The sequence below is a fragment of the Zerene cesonia genome, chromosome 9 (genome assembly GCF_012273895.1).
Source record: "Zerene cesonia ecotype Mississippi chromosome 9, Zerene_cesonia_1.1, whole genome shotgun sequence".
Taxonomy (NCBI): Eukaryota; Metazoa; Arthropoda; class Insecta; order Lepidoptera; family Pieridae; genus Zerene; species Zerene cesonia.
Genome location: NC_052110.1, coordinates 3,601,657 through 3,616,578, shown reverse-complemented (window position 1 = coordinate 3,616,578; position 14,922 = coordinate 3,601,657). Strand labels below are relative to the sequence as shown.

The window sequence follows — 14,922 nt, the reverse complement described above, 5'->3', positions numbered from 1 at the left end:
CTGATGATGATGTGTAAATGCTATATAGGATGTACTCCACATTTGCTGTTTTAATTTATAGGAAAATTATGAAAAGCAAGTATCAAGTCACTAAATGTATTTTTGTAAAGAATTAAGAAATGAAACAGGCAAATAAAGCACATTTTAGTAATTTTATTTTTGGTAAAATTTACCACAATACAAAATAATAATAGAAATAAATAAAGTAATAAAATGTATAGACAGGTCATAGAACTATGCATTGTAAAATTGGTGCTTTTAAAGCAATAATATAACTTATAATAACATTTAGGCAAAATGGCATGTGTTCACATTAAATAAAAGCATTATTTTAAAAACACAATATCAAAAGCAGATGTTTACAATTGATCAACAGTATGATTTACACATCACTTAGTGATTTGGTCTTTTATTGTGTTGAATAGAGAAATCATAAAACGCATATCAATTAAAGCCAAGATTTCAATGACCACAAAATGTAAACGCTTCTATACAAAAAGAAAATCACAAATTCACAACACTGCCAGGGTCAACAAAAAAGTTAAAAGGTGAAAAAAAAAAATACAATTAATTGTTATTTGCATATGAAATTAATATAATGTATACATAGTCAATATTATCTGTACTTTTTATTATTATCCATAAATCGATGTATAATTCTAAATCATGTATAAAATGTAGAGAGTGTTTTCTGGTTTTAGAAATTACCTTCAATTCTATGTTTATAGCTAGAATGAAAATAAAACCACAAATTCTACAAAGACTAGTCGATGGACACTTAGATACAAAGAATTAATGTTCATAAATGTTTAATTATAAAAAAAGCATTCCAAAATTTTATATATCTTTTAACACTTTGGTATTGTTGTACCACCTGATTCCTTTTTTATGAACACTTATCCTTTGTAAGTTCTAAAGTGGTCAAAAACGAGTATGAATATTTAACTTCAAATTAGAATAGATATCCTACTTACAACATTTAAGGGACAGTTATTTCAAGCTAGCTTAGCTTTACTGCTCTACAATTTTGCTAACATATAAGATTTTATTCATTAAACATTTTAAGAATAATGTGATGATAGTGATAAGTTCATGACCACTTTAGAAGTACACATATAGTTCAGATCATGATGTAAGTGATGTAACAATGTAATTATTTCAACACTTAGAACTATTCTGTCTGCTTTAAATCTAACATAGGCCTAATGAAAAATATATTTTTTATGCTTAAAACGGCCAACGTCGCTTACAATAATTTAACATAAATTTAATAAATGTAGAATGTGTAAAGTGTTGAATTAAAACATTATTTCTGGTCATTATTGAATATTTTAATAGGATATTTGACTCCATAAAAATGCAAATGTTAACTGCTACCATAAAACAGATATATTGAAAATAAAATTGCATAAAACTTTTAACCCATCCAGATTTTTCTATCGCAACTGTGTAGCAGAGAATGACAATTTTTTTTTTTGGAAAAACACACTCAAATTTACTATTTTTGACATGGAATCAAAAATCCTATTATTATCATTAGTGCAAGTAGATGTACAAATTTTAATTTAAAACTACTAAAATCTATTTAAATCTGTTCTATTGACTTTAAAATACATTACGTTAATACTGCTTTTTGAGTGCAGCAGCTATAAATTATATCCTTGTACGCCTGTATCTCCACTATAAACCTTCAAAGCAAATTCAATTGGTATTTAAATAATGTGATGATAATGTGATGTTTATTTCTACTTTCGGACTGATTTTGCTTTACGTTGGAAACACACGAATTAAAAAACAAAACGTAAACGAATCAAATAAAACTTCATTTAAACCCAAGCTGTGCTGAAAGTATTAAAGCTAACAAATGTGCATTGTCAAGTTAAAACGTGCCGCTTTACGGGGATCGTACAACAACTCTTCACTTCCAATAACAACCTCGTCGAACCCACACACCGAATAACTTATATTATATACAATACATAAAATAATATAAAGTACATCCTACCGCTATGACTACAATAAAACGATTTGTCGCTTAACCAAGTTATTATGACAAATAATTCCTCTTATTTACACATTCTCTATACAATACTTATTAAAAATTACTAAAAAGTAACATTGTACTTGTAACTTACTACCCTTCGTTCGAATGTACTGGTAATTATAGCTATTCTTCATCTACAAAGTATGTACACAAGATACGCCTGTATTAGTCGAGACCTAACTGATCACAAGTGAAGAAATAAGAACAAATGAGGAACAAATATAATATACACTATGCACTAACGCTTTTTACACCCGGGTCGGGCTAGACACATATCACAACAATGTTAAGTGCGGGCACTTAAGCCGATCGCGAACCGTTACCGATCTTACAAAATGATACAACATAAAAATATTTACAAAAATATCGTAAACTTATCACAAAATACGAAATATATTTTAGTTAAAAACCAATAAAATATACAATCCAACAATTTTAAACACTGGGCAGATTCAATAAAGAGATCATAACAAGATTCATGTAAATGTATCCAATCTCCACTGGCACAGAATATTATGTCAATATGAGGTGGGACCATCGCGATATGTGATTTGGACTTATTGTCTTATATATACTATCTACACGCAAATTTGTGCTCAACCCAGCATTTCGTCTCGTACATACGTCCCTACACTAGGGAAGTATAACGTTGTAACGAGATCTTTATCCATACCAAAAAATAACTCTTTCATCAAAATTATCAAAAATGTTATCGTCTTAATCAGTAATGTACTTCCATAATAATTATGCTATTGGAAAATTAAGTTGAAACATATCTCTTAATCGCAATGCAATGAAATACAATTAAGTAGACTAATCTATAAGTATTTCCTAATTAAGTTGAAGTTCAAACGTGTGATCCTAGTTTAGTTGCCGTTAGCAGCTTCTCAAATTTCCGCCCATACTTGGGGCAGATTGTCTCTGATAGTAATAGTGTTTTGTCGTAATTGACACAAAATTGAAAGCACTGTTTATCAACGTGTCCATAATTAGTTTAGATACTTGCGACATTTCTTAGCTCCACATGTGCACGGTATCTTGATTTCTTCGAAAGGGAATTTGTAGTCGTAGGTAAGTTCTTCGCCGACGGTGATGCGCCGCAATGCGAAGATAAGTATATGTTTGTGTCCGTGGATGTCGACGACGCGAGAGTAACAGTTTGGCTGAAATGAAAGGAAACAATGAATATTAAGCAACTTACTTCACTCTAGAATTAATTTAATAATTGAACAATTTTTAATGCAATCTCAATCCAAATCTAGTAGGTAATGAGATTTATTTTCAAATAATGATTTATTCTAATGTCTGCATCACGTTTTTACAAATTACATTGATGAATACATCATACTTGGTTGAAAAGAGTAGAGTCCTAAGAGCGAGAAGTTCCAATTTCGAACACCGGAACATCCTAAAGAATTTAAAAATGGAATAGAACACGATAAAAAAAACACACTAACATCACACGAGTGGTTGATGAACCGCGCCGCGTTGCCCTTAAGCGTGGCGTCAACGACGAGGTTGTCGTCAATGCGGAACATGTAGCAGCCGCCGACGCCACGCCGGCCGCTCATCGCCTCGTAGCGCTTCTCGCGCTGGTCCGCCAGCACCGCGCGGATCACCTCGCCCGCGTACTCAATTACCATGTCGCCTGAAATTTTATGAATATTAGAAAAAAATGTAATAAATTATGTTGGCAAATTTGAGCGCCATTAAGCCAAAAAAGTATAACTGAGTAAACTTTGTGGGAAAGATGCATGAGAGTCATGTTGGAAATTAAATGATATTCTGTCCGTTTGCTGTTTGAAAATTGCGAATAAAAAATTAAATGATAGACATTAATACAAATATTATCTTAATATATATAGATCACTGGTCACGTTGTTTGTCCGCGGTGGACTCCTAAAGTACTCAACCGATTTCATTCAAATTTATACACCGTGTGCAGTTAGATCGAACTAAAAAGATAGGATAGTTTATATTATTACAATTACGATAAAAGACTACCCGGGCGGAGTCAAGACGTGCAGCTAGTATAATCATATAACAGAATGCTTTAAGTACTCTAAATTTAATCAAGCTGCATATTTTACAGTGTAACGGCACGGTTTCTAAAAATATGCAAACGCTATTGCTGGTAAATAAAAAGAAACGAACCTTCTTCAATGTCACGTTTGCAGAATAGACCACGTCCATGTATGTGTGATCTATACACGCCCACTGATGCTTTCGATGTCTCTTTGAGTTGTCTGAATCTCATTGCTGGCGGTAATGTCGCCAAACGCCTGAAGACAAAAAATATTAATTGAAGCTTCTCTTACACAATTCATGTTACTGTCATATATTACATGTCACTTACACACACATTAGTTATCACACATGTTATTTTTTTAACTGAAAGTAATCACTATGAAAATAATCTCAATTATGGAAAGTGTAACCACAATTATGCTTTGGGAAAAAATACCTTACATAAAATATTTTTTTTTATAAAAAAAGATCATTGAAAAAATATATATGTTCTACGATACCTGGAAATAGAGCTTTCTCCTTCTTGTCCACCAAATGGAGGCGGCTCTTCTCTAAACGGTGACGCCATCCAGCTAAACATGTCGTGGTTCTGTTTCCTTGCGACCGGTCCTGTGCGAGCGCTACCCCAAGGACTCTCTTTAAACCCTTCGCTGAGATCCAGGTCGTTATCCCAGCTATTCAGAGGTCGCCCTTGTCGGATCTTGTATTTAGTGCAACGATTTGCCTGTTTTGAAAATATATATATGTTTAGTAATATTTTTCGTTACCATGGATTTAATTGTGTGTTTTAAAACAACACTACTGAAATAAAATTTAAAAATAAATAACGAGAAAAAAAGAGAAGCTGTTGTAATCAAATCATTTTCTAAGATTGATATACTAAATAAAATATTTTATATAAGAAACTAATAATATACTCACTCCTGGCAATTGTTCAACGAGATATCTCAAAGCATTATTGTTCAGCCCAAGTAAATGTGCGCCAGATAAAGTTGATGGAAGATTATACTGCATAAGAGGAAGTCCAGAATCCTTTCTAGCATTCTGAACTGCTTCTATAACTTTAGACCACAAATCCGATAATGACGAAGAACTGTAGTTAAATCCATCCTCAGATGTCACTTCATAGATCAATTTTGGCCCATCATCCTTTGGTGGTTCAGGAGCTTGCTTGGGCAATGCAGGTTTATTTTCTTGATTTTTTAACATTTTGTTTTGCTTCTTTGTAATGGCTGCCTCAGATTCTGACCTTTTGTCACTTAAAGGGCGCTTCATTATCTTATTAGTCGGATTTGATGTTACTTTTGCAGGTAATACGGGCGCCTTGTTTATGTCTTTTTCAATCAACACTTTGGGGGGTTCGGGTTCGATTGCATCTAAGCTGGGTAATGAAGTCATTTTTGGTATTGTTTCAGTTCTTTCCGAAGTTCTTACAGCTGATGCATCTGAAGATGCTGCACTTGTATTGGCTTGGGGAATTTCACTTGATGAATGCAATGTTCTTGCTGAATCTCTTTCTTCCTTTTCCCTTTTAGCCTTTTCAAGTTCCATCATTCTCTTTGACTCTTCGATGGCTTTTTCTAAATCACTGTCGATAGTTTCATCTTTCACATTTAAATCTGGCATATCATGACTTACTGATCTTTGCTTGGGAACTGAAGCTGTTTTTACTCCAACAGATTTAACTTTACTTTGTCCATCTCTATGTAAAGGTAAAACCCGATTCATAGGTCTCATTGACATTGGATTGACAACATTAGTTGGTATGCCAGATTGCTGTGTCGGTGGTGCTTTTGGTAATGTAATACTGGTACTATTCTGAGTTGGCAAATTTATTGTGCTATTTTGCACAGGAATGCAAATCATATTATTCGTATTATTTTGATTTTGTAATAAATTGGTGGAGGAAGGAAGCGGGAAGTTGAGATCAGCAGCTTTAGATGCGATCTTTGGATCCACTAGATTATTTTGTACAGTGATATTAACAGTGTTATTACTAGAGTTCACGTTAATGTTCATTGGAGCACTGTTTGGTATTGCCTGGAACGGAACATTTATCATTGTACTGTTTGATTCAGTTTTCTGTTGGAATGTTAATGGATCCGGCGTGATACCAGACACATTACTATTGGTATTATTAGTGACTACTCGGATGTTGTGTTGTTGAGGTACTTGAGATAACGCACCATCTAGATTAGAATTATTTATTCTATTCCTCTCAGGTAGATTAATAACTCGATTGGCATTTGGAGGATTCATTTGCATGAAATTCATTTGATTGCTTACAGATATGGTGTGGTTTTGTTTATCACTTCCTCCAACAATATTAACTTTGCTACAATCATTATTCGGAAGGTTTGTAATATTCATATTGGTATTTGATGAAGTCATTATATTTTTTCCTCTCATGCTTTCGGTATTAAATTTAGGTGATTCATTAATCGTCATATTGTTTCGATTATTAATTTGATTATCAATATTTGAAAGTGAGCTCTGTGTTGCATTGCTGGAGTTCATGCAACTATTAATATTCATTTGTGTGTTACTAGCAACTTGATTTCCCAATATTTGATTTTGATTAGTATTGCTAAGTGATGTTGAATTATTCATCATCATATGATTCGCATTTCCCGATATTAGATTGCTATGATCTGAAGAACTATTACAACTCATCAACATATCATGTGCAGATAAGTTGTTTTGATTATTATTACCATATATGGAAGTATTGTTGACATTGTTCATCATCATGTTATTAGACATATTGGTATTATTTATTCCCAAACTATGCATCATATTTCCGGCATTGTTCAAGTTGAGGTTATTATTTGGGTTCATATTCGTACATAATTCAAATGACTGGTTATTTGAAAACTGGGAACTGTTGTTAGAACAAGTACCGCCGCACGCATTTTGTATTTCATTCTTTATATCCGGTATATTAGGCATATGCATTATGGAATTATTCATTTGTTGATGACTTGCGTTGTTTATTTGCATCGAAGTGTTCATATTGCTATGCATGTTCATATTATTCACTGAATTCATATTATTCATTTGATGTTGCATTAAATTCGTATGTTCCAAAGAAGATCTATTACTTTGAATTTGATTTAAGGAGTTGTGGTTTTGCATTACCATTGAATTGTTTTCATGTCGAATATTGTGCATTGATGGCATAGAGTTCGTATTATCCATTTGATTACTGTGATTCATGTTTGAATTATTACCTTGCATATGATGCATATGCATATTGTTGTCAATTTGCTGTCGACTATGCATTTGATTTGAAACATGTTGATGCATATCCATTAAACTATTCTCCATATGTGAACGGTTATTTTGAATTTGCATAACGTTCGGCATTTGATGCTGGTGGTGATGCATTATGTTCTCCATTTGCCTGTTTTGTTGCATTGACATTTGCTGATTTATATGCATATTGCTTTCCATCTGTGACCTGCCACTATTATTTGCATGGTGATTCATTTGCTGTTGCATTGAATGCATTTGCTGATTATGTAAAGACTCCATTGATCGGTTTGAATGAATTTGATGATTCATGTTATTCATATTATTTAATGAATGTTGTTGCAAGTTATCTATCATCATTCTGTTATTTTGCATGTTATTAATATTATTCAAGGATTGATTCATATGCATATGGCCCATATTATTAATATCGGAGCGATTCATACTATGGGTATTGGACAAACCATGTAAATTTATGTTTTGATTCATCATATTACTGTCTGGTGTACTGCGATTAGAAATTAAATTTGATTGGTGTTGATTTGTCTGACTGGTAAGTATATTATCGTGGTAAGATCTATTATTTGATACGGAATTTAGTTGTTGTTGTTGAAGATGATTATTTTCTGCTTGACGGTTATGCTGAATTTGTCCATTCATAATATGTATCTGATTTCCTTGAGGCATCTGAGAATTGTCATGCGAAATTATTTGCATACTGCCATGCGTCATAGTTGAACTATTCATTGAAGAGTTCATGTCATGTTGTTGATTACTTTGTTGTAAATTGTTTTCATTTGGAGCGGAAACGCTAACTCTGTTGTTTGCTAGTTCCTGACACGACATATTAACGTTTTGCATTGATGTATTTACAGAGTTCATAATTTGCATTTGACCACTTGAAATGGCGCACATTTGATTTTGATTGTTTGTTATAGTGATTGAATTTTGATTGCTTTGCATCTGGGGCCGTATTGTATTGTGGGGAATTATACTTATTGATGGCGAAGACGAATTATTCATATTATTCGCAACCTGGCAACTGCTCATTTTATGAATACTCATAGAACCAAGCAAATTATCTGTATTATGCTTGTCGTTATTCCCCATATTCTGGAATGTTTTCTCATTTTGCATATTGTGTTGTTGCGAATGTGCTGCCATTATTTCTTGTGAAAAGTTCATATGGCCTCCTTCTGTTTTGGAAAGCGCATTTATTTTACTTAGTTTCAACGTCGTATCAGCATCAAAGTTATTCGATAATGAACACGCAGGAGAGTAAATGTTTCCCGCAGATATTTGGATCATATTATTAGATGTGTTTGCAGATGAATGATGATTATTATGCGTATTCGTATCAAACTGATGTGGATGTAACGAATTAGATCCCGAATTAGTATTATTAATAGATAGCAAACAATTTTGGTTTGCTTTGTCTAATTCCATGTGAGATATTTGACGTCCAGTTATTGTGTTGTTCATACTAGTCGCCATAGAAGCCACACTAGATTTCAAACCTATGTTATGAATCTCGATTTTGTTATCTCCCATATTAATACTGGTTGGAGGATTCATTTGCCTCCAAGGTGTTGGTGACTTAGTATTTTGGGTGACGCTTATTGTAGGCAAGCTATTGCAGTTGGAATTTTCGTTCAAGTTTCCACTAATCTCGATAACATGCGAATTTTCCATCTTCAAAGAGTTATTCTTATTTGAAGAAATTGAACTTGACACAATAGGCTGCGATAGGGGTATTGATTGCATCGAAAATGGAACAGATACTGAATTAGGTATTGATTGGGATATTGCCATTACTGGTTGTCCTGTAGATGATACAAGTGTCACATTTGGAGACATTGTAACATTATTTTGTTTTGAAATAATCGTTTTCTGAATATTGTGGACATTGTTTGCTAAACTCATGTTATGGACTTGGGACGTTATTGGATTAAGTGTATGCTTTCCACTTATAAGATTAGCGACTGATTGAGATGCTAAGGTCATTTGTGCAGGACCCATTTGCACAACTTTTGGCGTTTGACGATTATGTGTTTGCTTATCAGGAAGCGGTTGTAATGTCAAGTTGGGTACCGACGTCTTTACATTCTTCAGCACTTGAGGTGATTGCACTGACTGGGCTGTGACTACGTTGGGTGCAGACGAAGCAACTTGAGTAGTGACCCCATCGCCCACACTATTGACAACAACGTATCCGGTTGGAACCTCCACTATCGGTTCTATCTTACTCGCTTGAAAAACTTGTGTTGTTGTTGCTGAAAAGCTGCTGTTTTGTGCAAGTACACCCTGCATCGCAGTTGATACGAATTGTTGTGATGACATAACTGTATTTTGTACGATAGTTTCCAATCCATAGTACACAGGCTGGGTGGTCAAATACATACACCCAGATGGATCAGTTACCATCTCTAATGTGGGTGTGGATCCTAAAATTACTTGATCATTGCAAAATTGTGGTAATAAGGTGCCCTGTGGCAATATAGTTGTTCCAGTTGCTGGAGAAATTATAGTATTTCCTTGAGATTGCAATGCATTTGGAATAATTGTTGTTTGACCATTTCCAATACCGCTTTGGGGCACGACGGTTGCCCCAGCTGTTTGCAAAGTGTTATTAGGTAGAAGTGTTGCAGTTTGAGAAGTTAAATTTCCTTGTGTTAGCCCCTGAATTGTTCCTTGGGGAATTATAGTTGTTCCATTCTGGGTGTGTATTGCTTGTGGCAAAATAGTTGGGCCATTGGGACCCTGTGATAGAATTCCTTGAGTTTGTATTGCGCCTTGAGGTAGAATGGTAGCTCCCTGCTGAAGTGTTTGAGGAAGTACAACATTTCCTTGAGGAAGAAGTACAGGAATGCCACCACTTGGAACGGCTACAAGCCCGCCTGATTCTGTCTGTTGTATTTGGAATGTTTGGGGCATAAGCCCGCCTTGTGAAATAAATTGTGTTGCACCCGTTTTAAAATCACCTTGAGGAGCAATAGTAGCTATATACTGCATGTTTTGATTTTGTTGCTGTGATAATGCTTCTACATATGACATTATATTCTGATTTGCCACTGGTTGCACTATGATTGAAGGTTGACCAGTTTGACTATTTGTTTGTAATTGAATCACAGTGTTTCCTGGACCCAGTGGTGATTGGTTGATAGTTGTTATTGTTTTTTCTAATTTAGTTTGTCTTTTAATTGTATTGGTGGGTTTAGGCATTGTTCTTCCCCGTCCTCTATTAGCAGCTTGATAAATTGGTTTTGGTTGTACAGGTGTAGGTTGCTTCTTAGGCGATTTCTGTGGAGTACCGGGTAGTAGTATCTGTTGTTTAGGTTGCGAATTTGGCGAAGACAAACGTTGCGTGGTCATTGCTGGAACAACAATTGTAGGATTGCCCTGAATCTGTGGCCTTATCATCGGTTGAATATTTTGTATTATAGATGTATTTGGCATACTCTGAATTGAATTAACAGGCAATGCTATTGAAGAAGCACTTGCCATATTTGGAAAATTAGTTATCTGACTTTTCCCTTGAATCATTGTCTGATTTGGTATTGTTAGAACTTGATTTGAATTAGAGGCAATTACTTGAATACCACCGGAACCTGATAATAAATGAGTCATGTCAGCACCACTTTGAATTTGTTGAATATTTGCATTTCCATTTCCAGGTTTGACACAGATATTATATGGCAGGATGCCAGGCTGAGTTATAATCTGGGGTGCCATTAATTTTTGTCCCCCTGCAGAACTTGTTTTTGGGGGTAATAACATTTGAGGAGTAACAACGATTTGTGGTGATGAAAGAACTTGCTGATTTGAAGAAACCTGTACATTTGTTGTTTTACTTTGATCAAATATAACAGTCCCAGATTTCATTTGCTCTGTTATAGTCATTGTCATCTCGTTACTAGGCCCTGGGGAAGGAGTTTCAACAATTGTTCCATTAATCGTTATTTGTCTCGTGTTTATTGATGTTCTTCTTGTAGAAATAGACTCTGCCTTCACAGTATTTTCGCTACCGCTTACTACACCTGCGTGGATAATCATAGGTTGTGCAAATGCATTCTGAAAAGCATTCTGCAAAGTTGTTAATGTTCGATTTTCTGGGGATTTTGGATTTTCACTTTCGCTTTCACTTGTGGACATCATGTCACAGGATGGAATATGTCTGTCATAAGATTCTTTATTTCTATATGTACACTGACATCTGTCACACCTTACTAACTGCTCCATTTGACCAGATGCAGAGTTGTCGTCTAGTGGACGCATAACCAATTCTGGTTGCCCACTGATTGAATTACCAGCAATTGTAACTGTATATGTGCTTTCAGAGCCTGACGCTCTGTACAAAAATTGGTTTGTTTTAGGTGTATGGTCACCAAGATGATCCTCTGCTCCGTCTAGTTGTTGAATGGGTGAAAAATCATTTTGGGGGCTGCCTGGTCGCGAACTACAATTACTTTCAGAACCAGACCAATCTGCAGCTCCATCTAATTGAGAAATTGGACTGCATTGTATTTTTGTATAGAAATCTATAACATCCGTATAATATCCATCGGTTTTATCAGTTTTCTCATTGCTAGTTTCTTCTTTTTGTTTTGGAGATGTAGTACGATAGTTAATACCTGATGTATGTGGTGTTTCAGAACATAAATCTCTGGTACTTCCTGATTCTTGTTTAGCCTTTTTATCACAATTGTTCCTGTCAGTTTCTTTAATTGCATCAAGAGTAGGCTCTGGTAAAAGTATTCTCTGTACTGGGCTCATTTTTCCTGTCACAGTAGAAGACTTTCCCATCTTACAACGTTTAATAGTAGATGAAAGCAAGCTAGTGTCAAACTTATTATTCCACGTCAAACTAGACGATCTCTGTTGCCCACGGCCAGTAGTCAGTGATTTTAGGCTATGGTTTTGTAACAGCATTTCAGATTTACTTCTTTTCAACTCTTTACTTCCAGACTCCAGGCGTGCATTGAGTAATTCGTCAATGAAATCTGTAGATCGCGTATCCGACTTATCATCGGATTGATTCATTACTCCATAGAATTCACTCTTTAAATCCATAGCAACAAGATCTTCATAAGACATAAGTTTGGGAAATATATCTTGCATGGATATTCCATCTAAGAGGTCGTGATTGAGGTCTTCAAAAATAGCATCTTTCACTTCTGGTGGTAAAAGATCAGCTGTATTCTGGGGCTCTTCTTCATCTTGTTGTTCCTGTTTACAGACATTATCAAGTAGATACTCAACGACTTGTTTAACCGCCAAATCTTCTAATGTTACGGCATTTCCAAATTTAATCGGTGATCGGTCATTTTTACGCATTAAAACCGACTTACTTGAACCTGTTTCTAAGCTCTGATGCCATGCGCCTATTTCAGCTATAACTCGTTCAACAATTTGCACATCCATACTGTGATCAACTGTTATATTAACTCCAAAGTCAAATCCTGGTAATGGTTCTGCTAATATTAGTTTAGTTTTTATTGTATATCGTACAATTTTAGTAGGTTTCTTACAAGACCAAAATAGTCGAGTGCAAGAGAAATCCACTGGCATTAAAAATTCTTCAAAATCTGAGACAGACGGTACAATTTTTCCCAGGCTATTCACACATAATGATCCCATCAAAAATTGTACTTTACAAATTTCACTGTATCTCTTTTTTTTCTTGTCAAGTTCTACATAAACTGGTCTTGTTAATTCAAAGTCAGCATCTTTTTGTAAACTCTTTTTTGGTACGTCTTTTCCGTGAGTTGGACAAAATACTCTTTTATCATCCATAAATGCACAATTTGCTTTTCTAGCGCATGCATAGTGATAAGTTTCACTACAATTTTTTGCACAACAACCAACACTAGCTCCTTTCAGTTCACAAGCAGCACATTTAATCATCTTTCCTCTTGAAATTGCAGAATGGACATTTTGGAGTGACCCATCAATTTCTTCAAACACTTCAGCAGACCATAATGCACAATTGGCGTGGATCCAGTCATTTTGCCCACAATATAATAGGCGCCCTTCCATAGATGGTAGCCCGTCACTAGTGGATTTACAAAGGATACATATCCGAGAGTCTGCTACTGGATAAAATTCCAATAAGTCTTCTTCTTCTTTCTGTCTTTCTGCTTCCAATTTCGGAACCATTTGATCAAGTGTCCTTTCAACAGAATGAACAGTCGTTTTAAAACCTTTTGTATCAGACATCTCATGGTCTTTAAGAGATTCTGTATCTTCTTGCTCTCCTTCAACTTCCAAATTAGGTTGTAAGCAATTATTCTCACAATCAAACCATGGGAATGTTTCCGAAAATAAGTCTTTATAAATAGACGTCAAATCTACACTTGCAGTTCTCTCTATCACTTCCTTCATATCATGATTAAAATCTTTTAATGAAATATATTCATCACTGTTAACCCGTTTTTTAATATCCAATAATGATGGTGAAATAAATCGGCTTATATCTTCCATGTCATCTTGATTTGATTGCCTTATAATTGCAGGACTTAGATCCTGTTCACTTCGAGCTTGTGGAAACCGTTTAATAGGCTCGTCGTCATCAGAGATTGGTTCATATTTACTGTCGTGCAATGTAGGTGCTTCGATCTTTTCTTCTTTTTGTGATAGATTATTTTCGTGTACTTCAACGCATGGTGTATTAAAATCTGTTTTAGTACTGTAAAGACCAGTAGAAAAACATATTTCTTTGTTCTGCATTAAGGGTTCTTGTAAGTTGACTACTTTATGAGATGTGTGTGGAATATCCTCTTTTCCCATTTCAACATCTTTAAGTAAAGATGGACATTGCCATGCCTGTGTAGTATTTGCTTCATCAGACTTATTCTGGGCATTGTTATTATTCCGTCGTCCCTTTGCAGTGTTTCTATATACCTTTGTTTCGGTTGTATTTTTCATTGTTTCATCTCCAGTATCAAAGTGGAGTTTTCTAATTGCTTGTGGTGATGTAAGTCGGTAAGGTTTATTTGGGACGGGTGTATTCTTGTGAGGCGTAAGTTTCAATAAAGCGCAGGCTTTTTTATTCTTCGCAAGAAGTTTTAATAGGTGCAAAAGTCTTGTTTTGAGGTGTTCAGTGAGCATTTTCCGCCACGGCGGATCGTGAGGCATACACTTACAGCATATGTATTCAATAGAAGGAGGTAATGCAGATAATAGTTGATATCCTTCCCCTGATAGACCCTCACAACTTGCATGTACCCATCTTGCACACCAGCCACACTCCATCATCTGTAATTATATGTACTTAGCTATATTGTTAACATGAATATCTCATCATTGAGTATAATTTATTTTAAATGATATTAGTATTTGAAAGTAATATGCACTAGCAAACAAATATTAATAAATAAAATTATATTACCTTGCTATCGAAATCATTATCCCTATAACATGCTTGGCACAAAGGACAGTAGTTGCCTTTCTGTCGTAGCTTGAAACAAGGCCGGCAGAATGGGAGACTTCCAACAAATTTATTGACACGACTGCTATCACAACTCTTGCATTTTAAGCATGCACTGCATATCTGTAAATGGAAAAATAATCGTAAACATAGTGATAAATATAGAAATACT

The 14,922-nt window shown here is 34.9% G+C and overlaps 1 protein-coding gene across 1 annotated transcript in view; it reads right to left on the bottom strand.

Moving 5' to 3' along the window:
- Positions 1-1,466: 1,466 nt before the first annotated feature.
- The window catches only part of LOC119829154 (histone-lysine N-methyltransferase trithorax-like), a 14,577-nt gene continuing 1,121 nt past the window's right edge, over positions 1,467-14,922 (bottom strand). Inside the window, exons 2-7 of the mRNA XM_038351555.1 lie at positions 14,712-14,873; positions 4,994-14,578; positions 4,573-4,796; positions 4,199-4,326; positions 3,502-3,692; positions 1,467-3,207 (exon numbers count right to left, since the gene is read on the bottom strand). Of these exons, the coding sequence (XP_038207483.1) occupies positions 3,034-3,207; positions 3,502-3,692; positions 4,199-4,326; positions 4,573-4,796; positions 4,994-14,578; positions 14,712-14,873 (10,464 nt within the window). The 3' untranslated portion in view covers positions 1,467-3,033. The remainder of the gene's footprint in view (positions 3,208-3,501; positions 3,693-4,198; positions 4,327-4,572; positions 4,797-4,993; positions 14,579-14,711; positions 14,874-14,922) is intronic.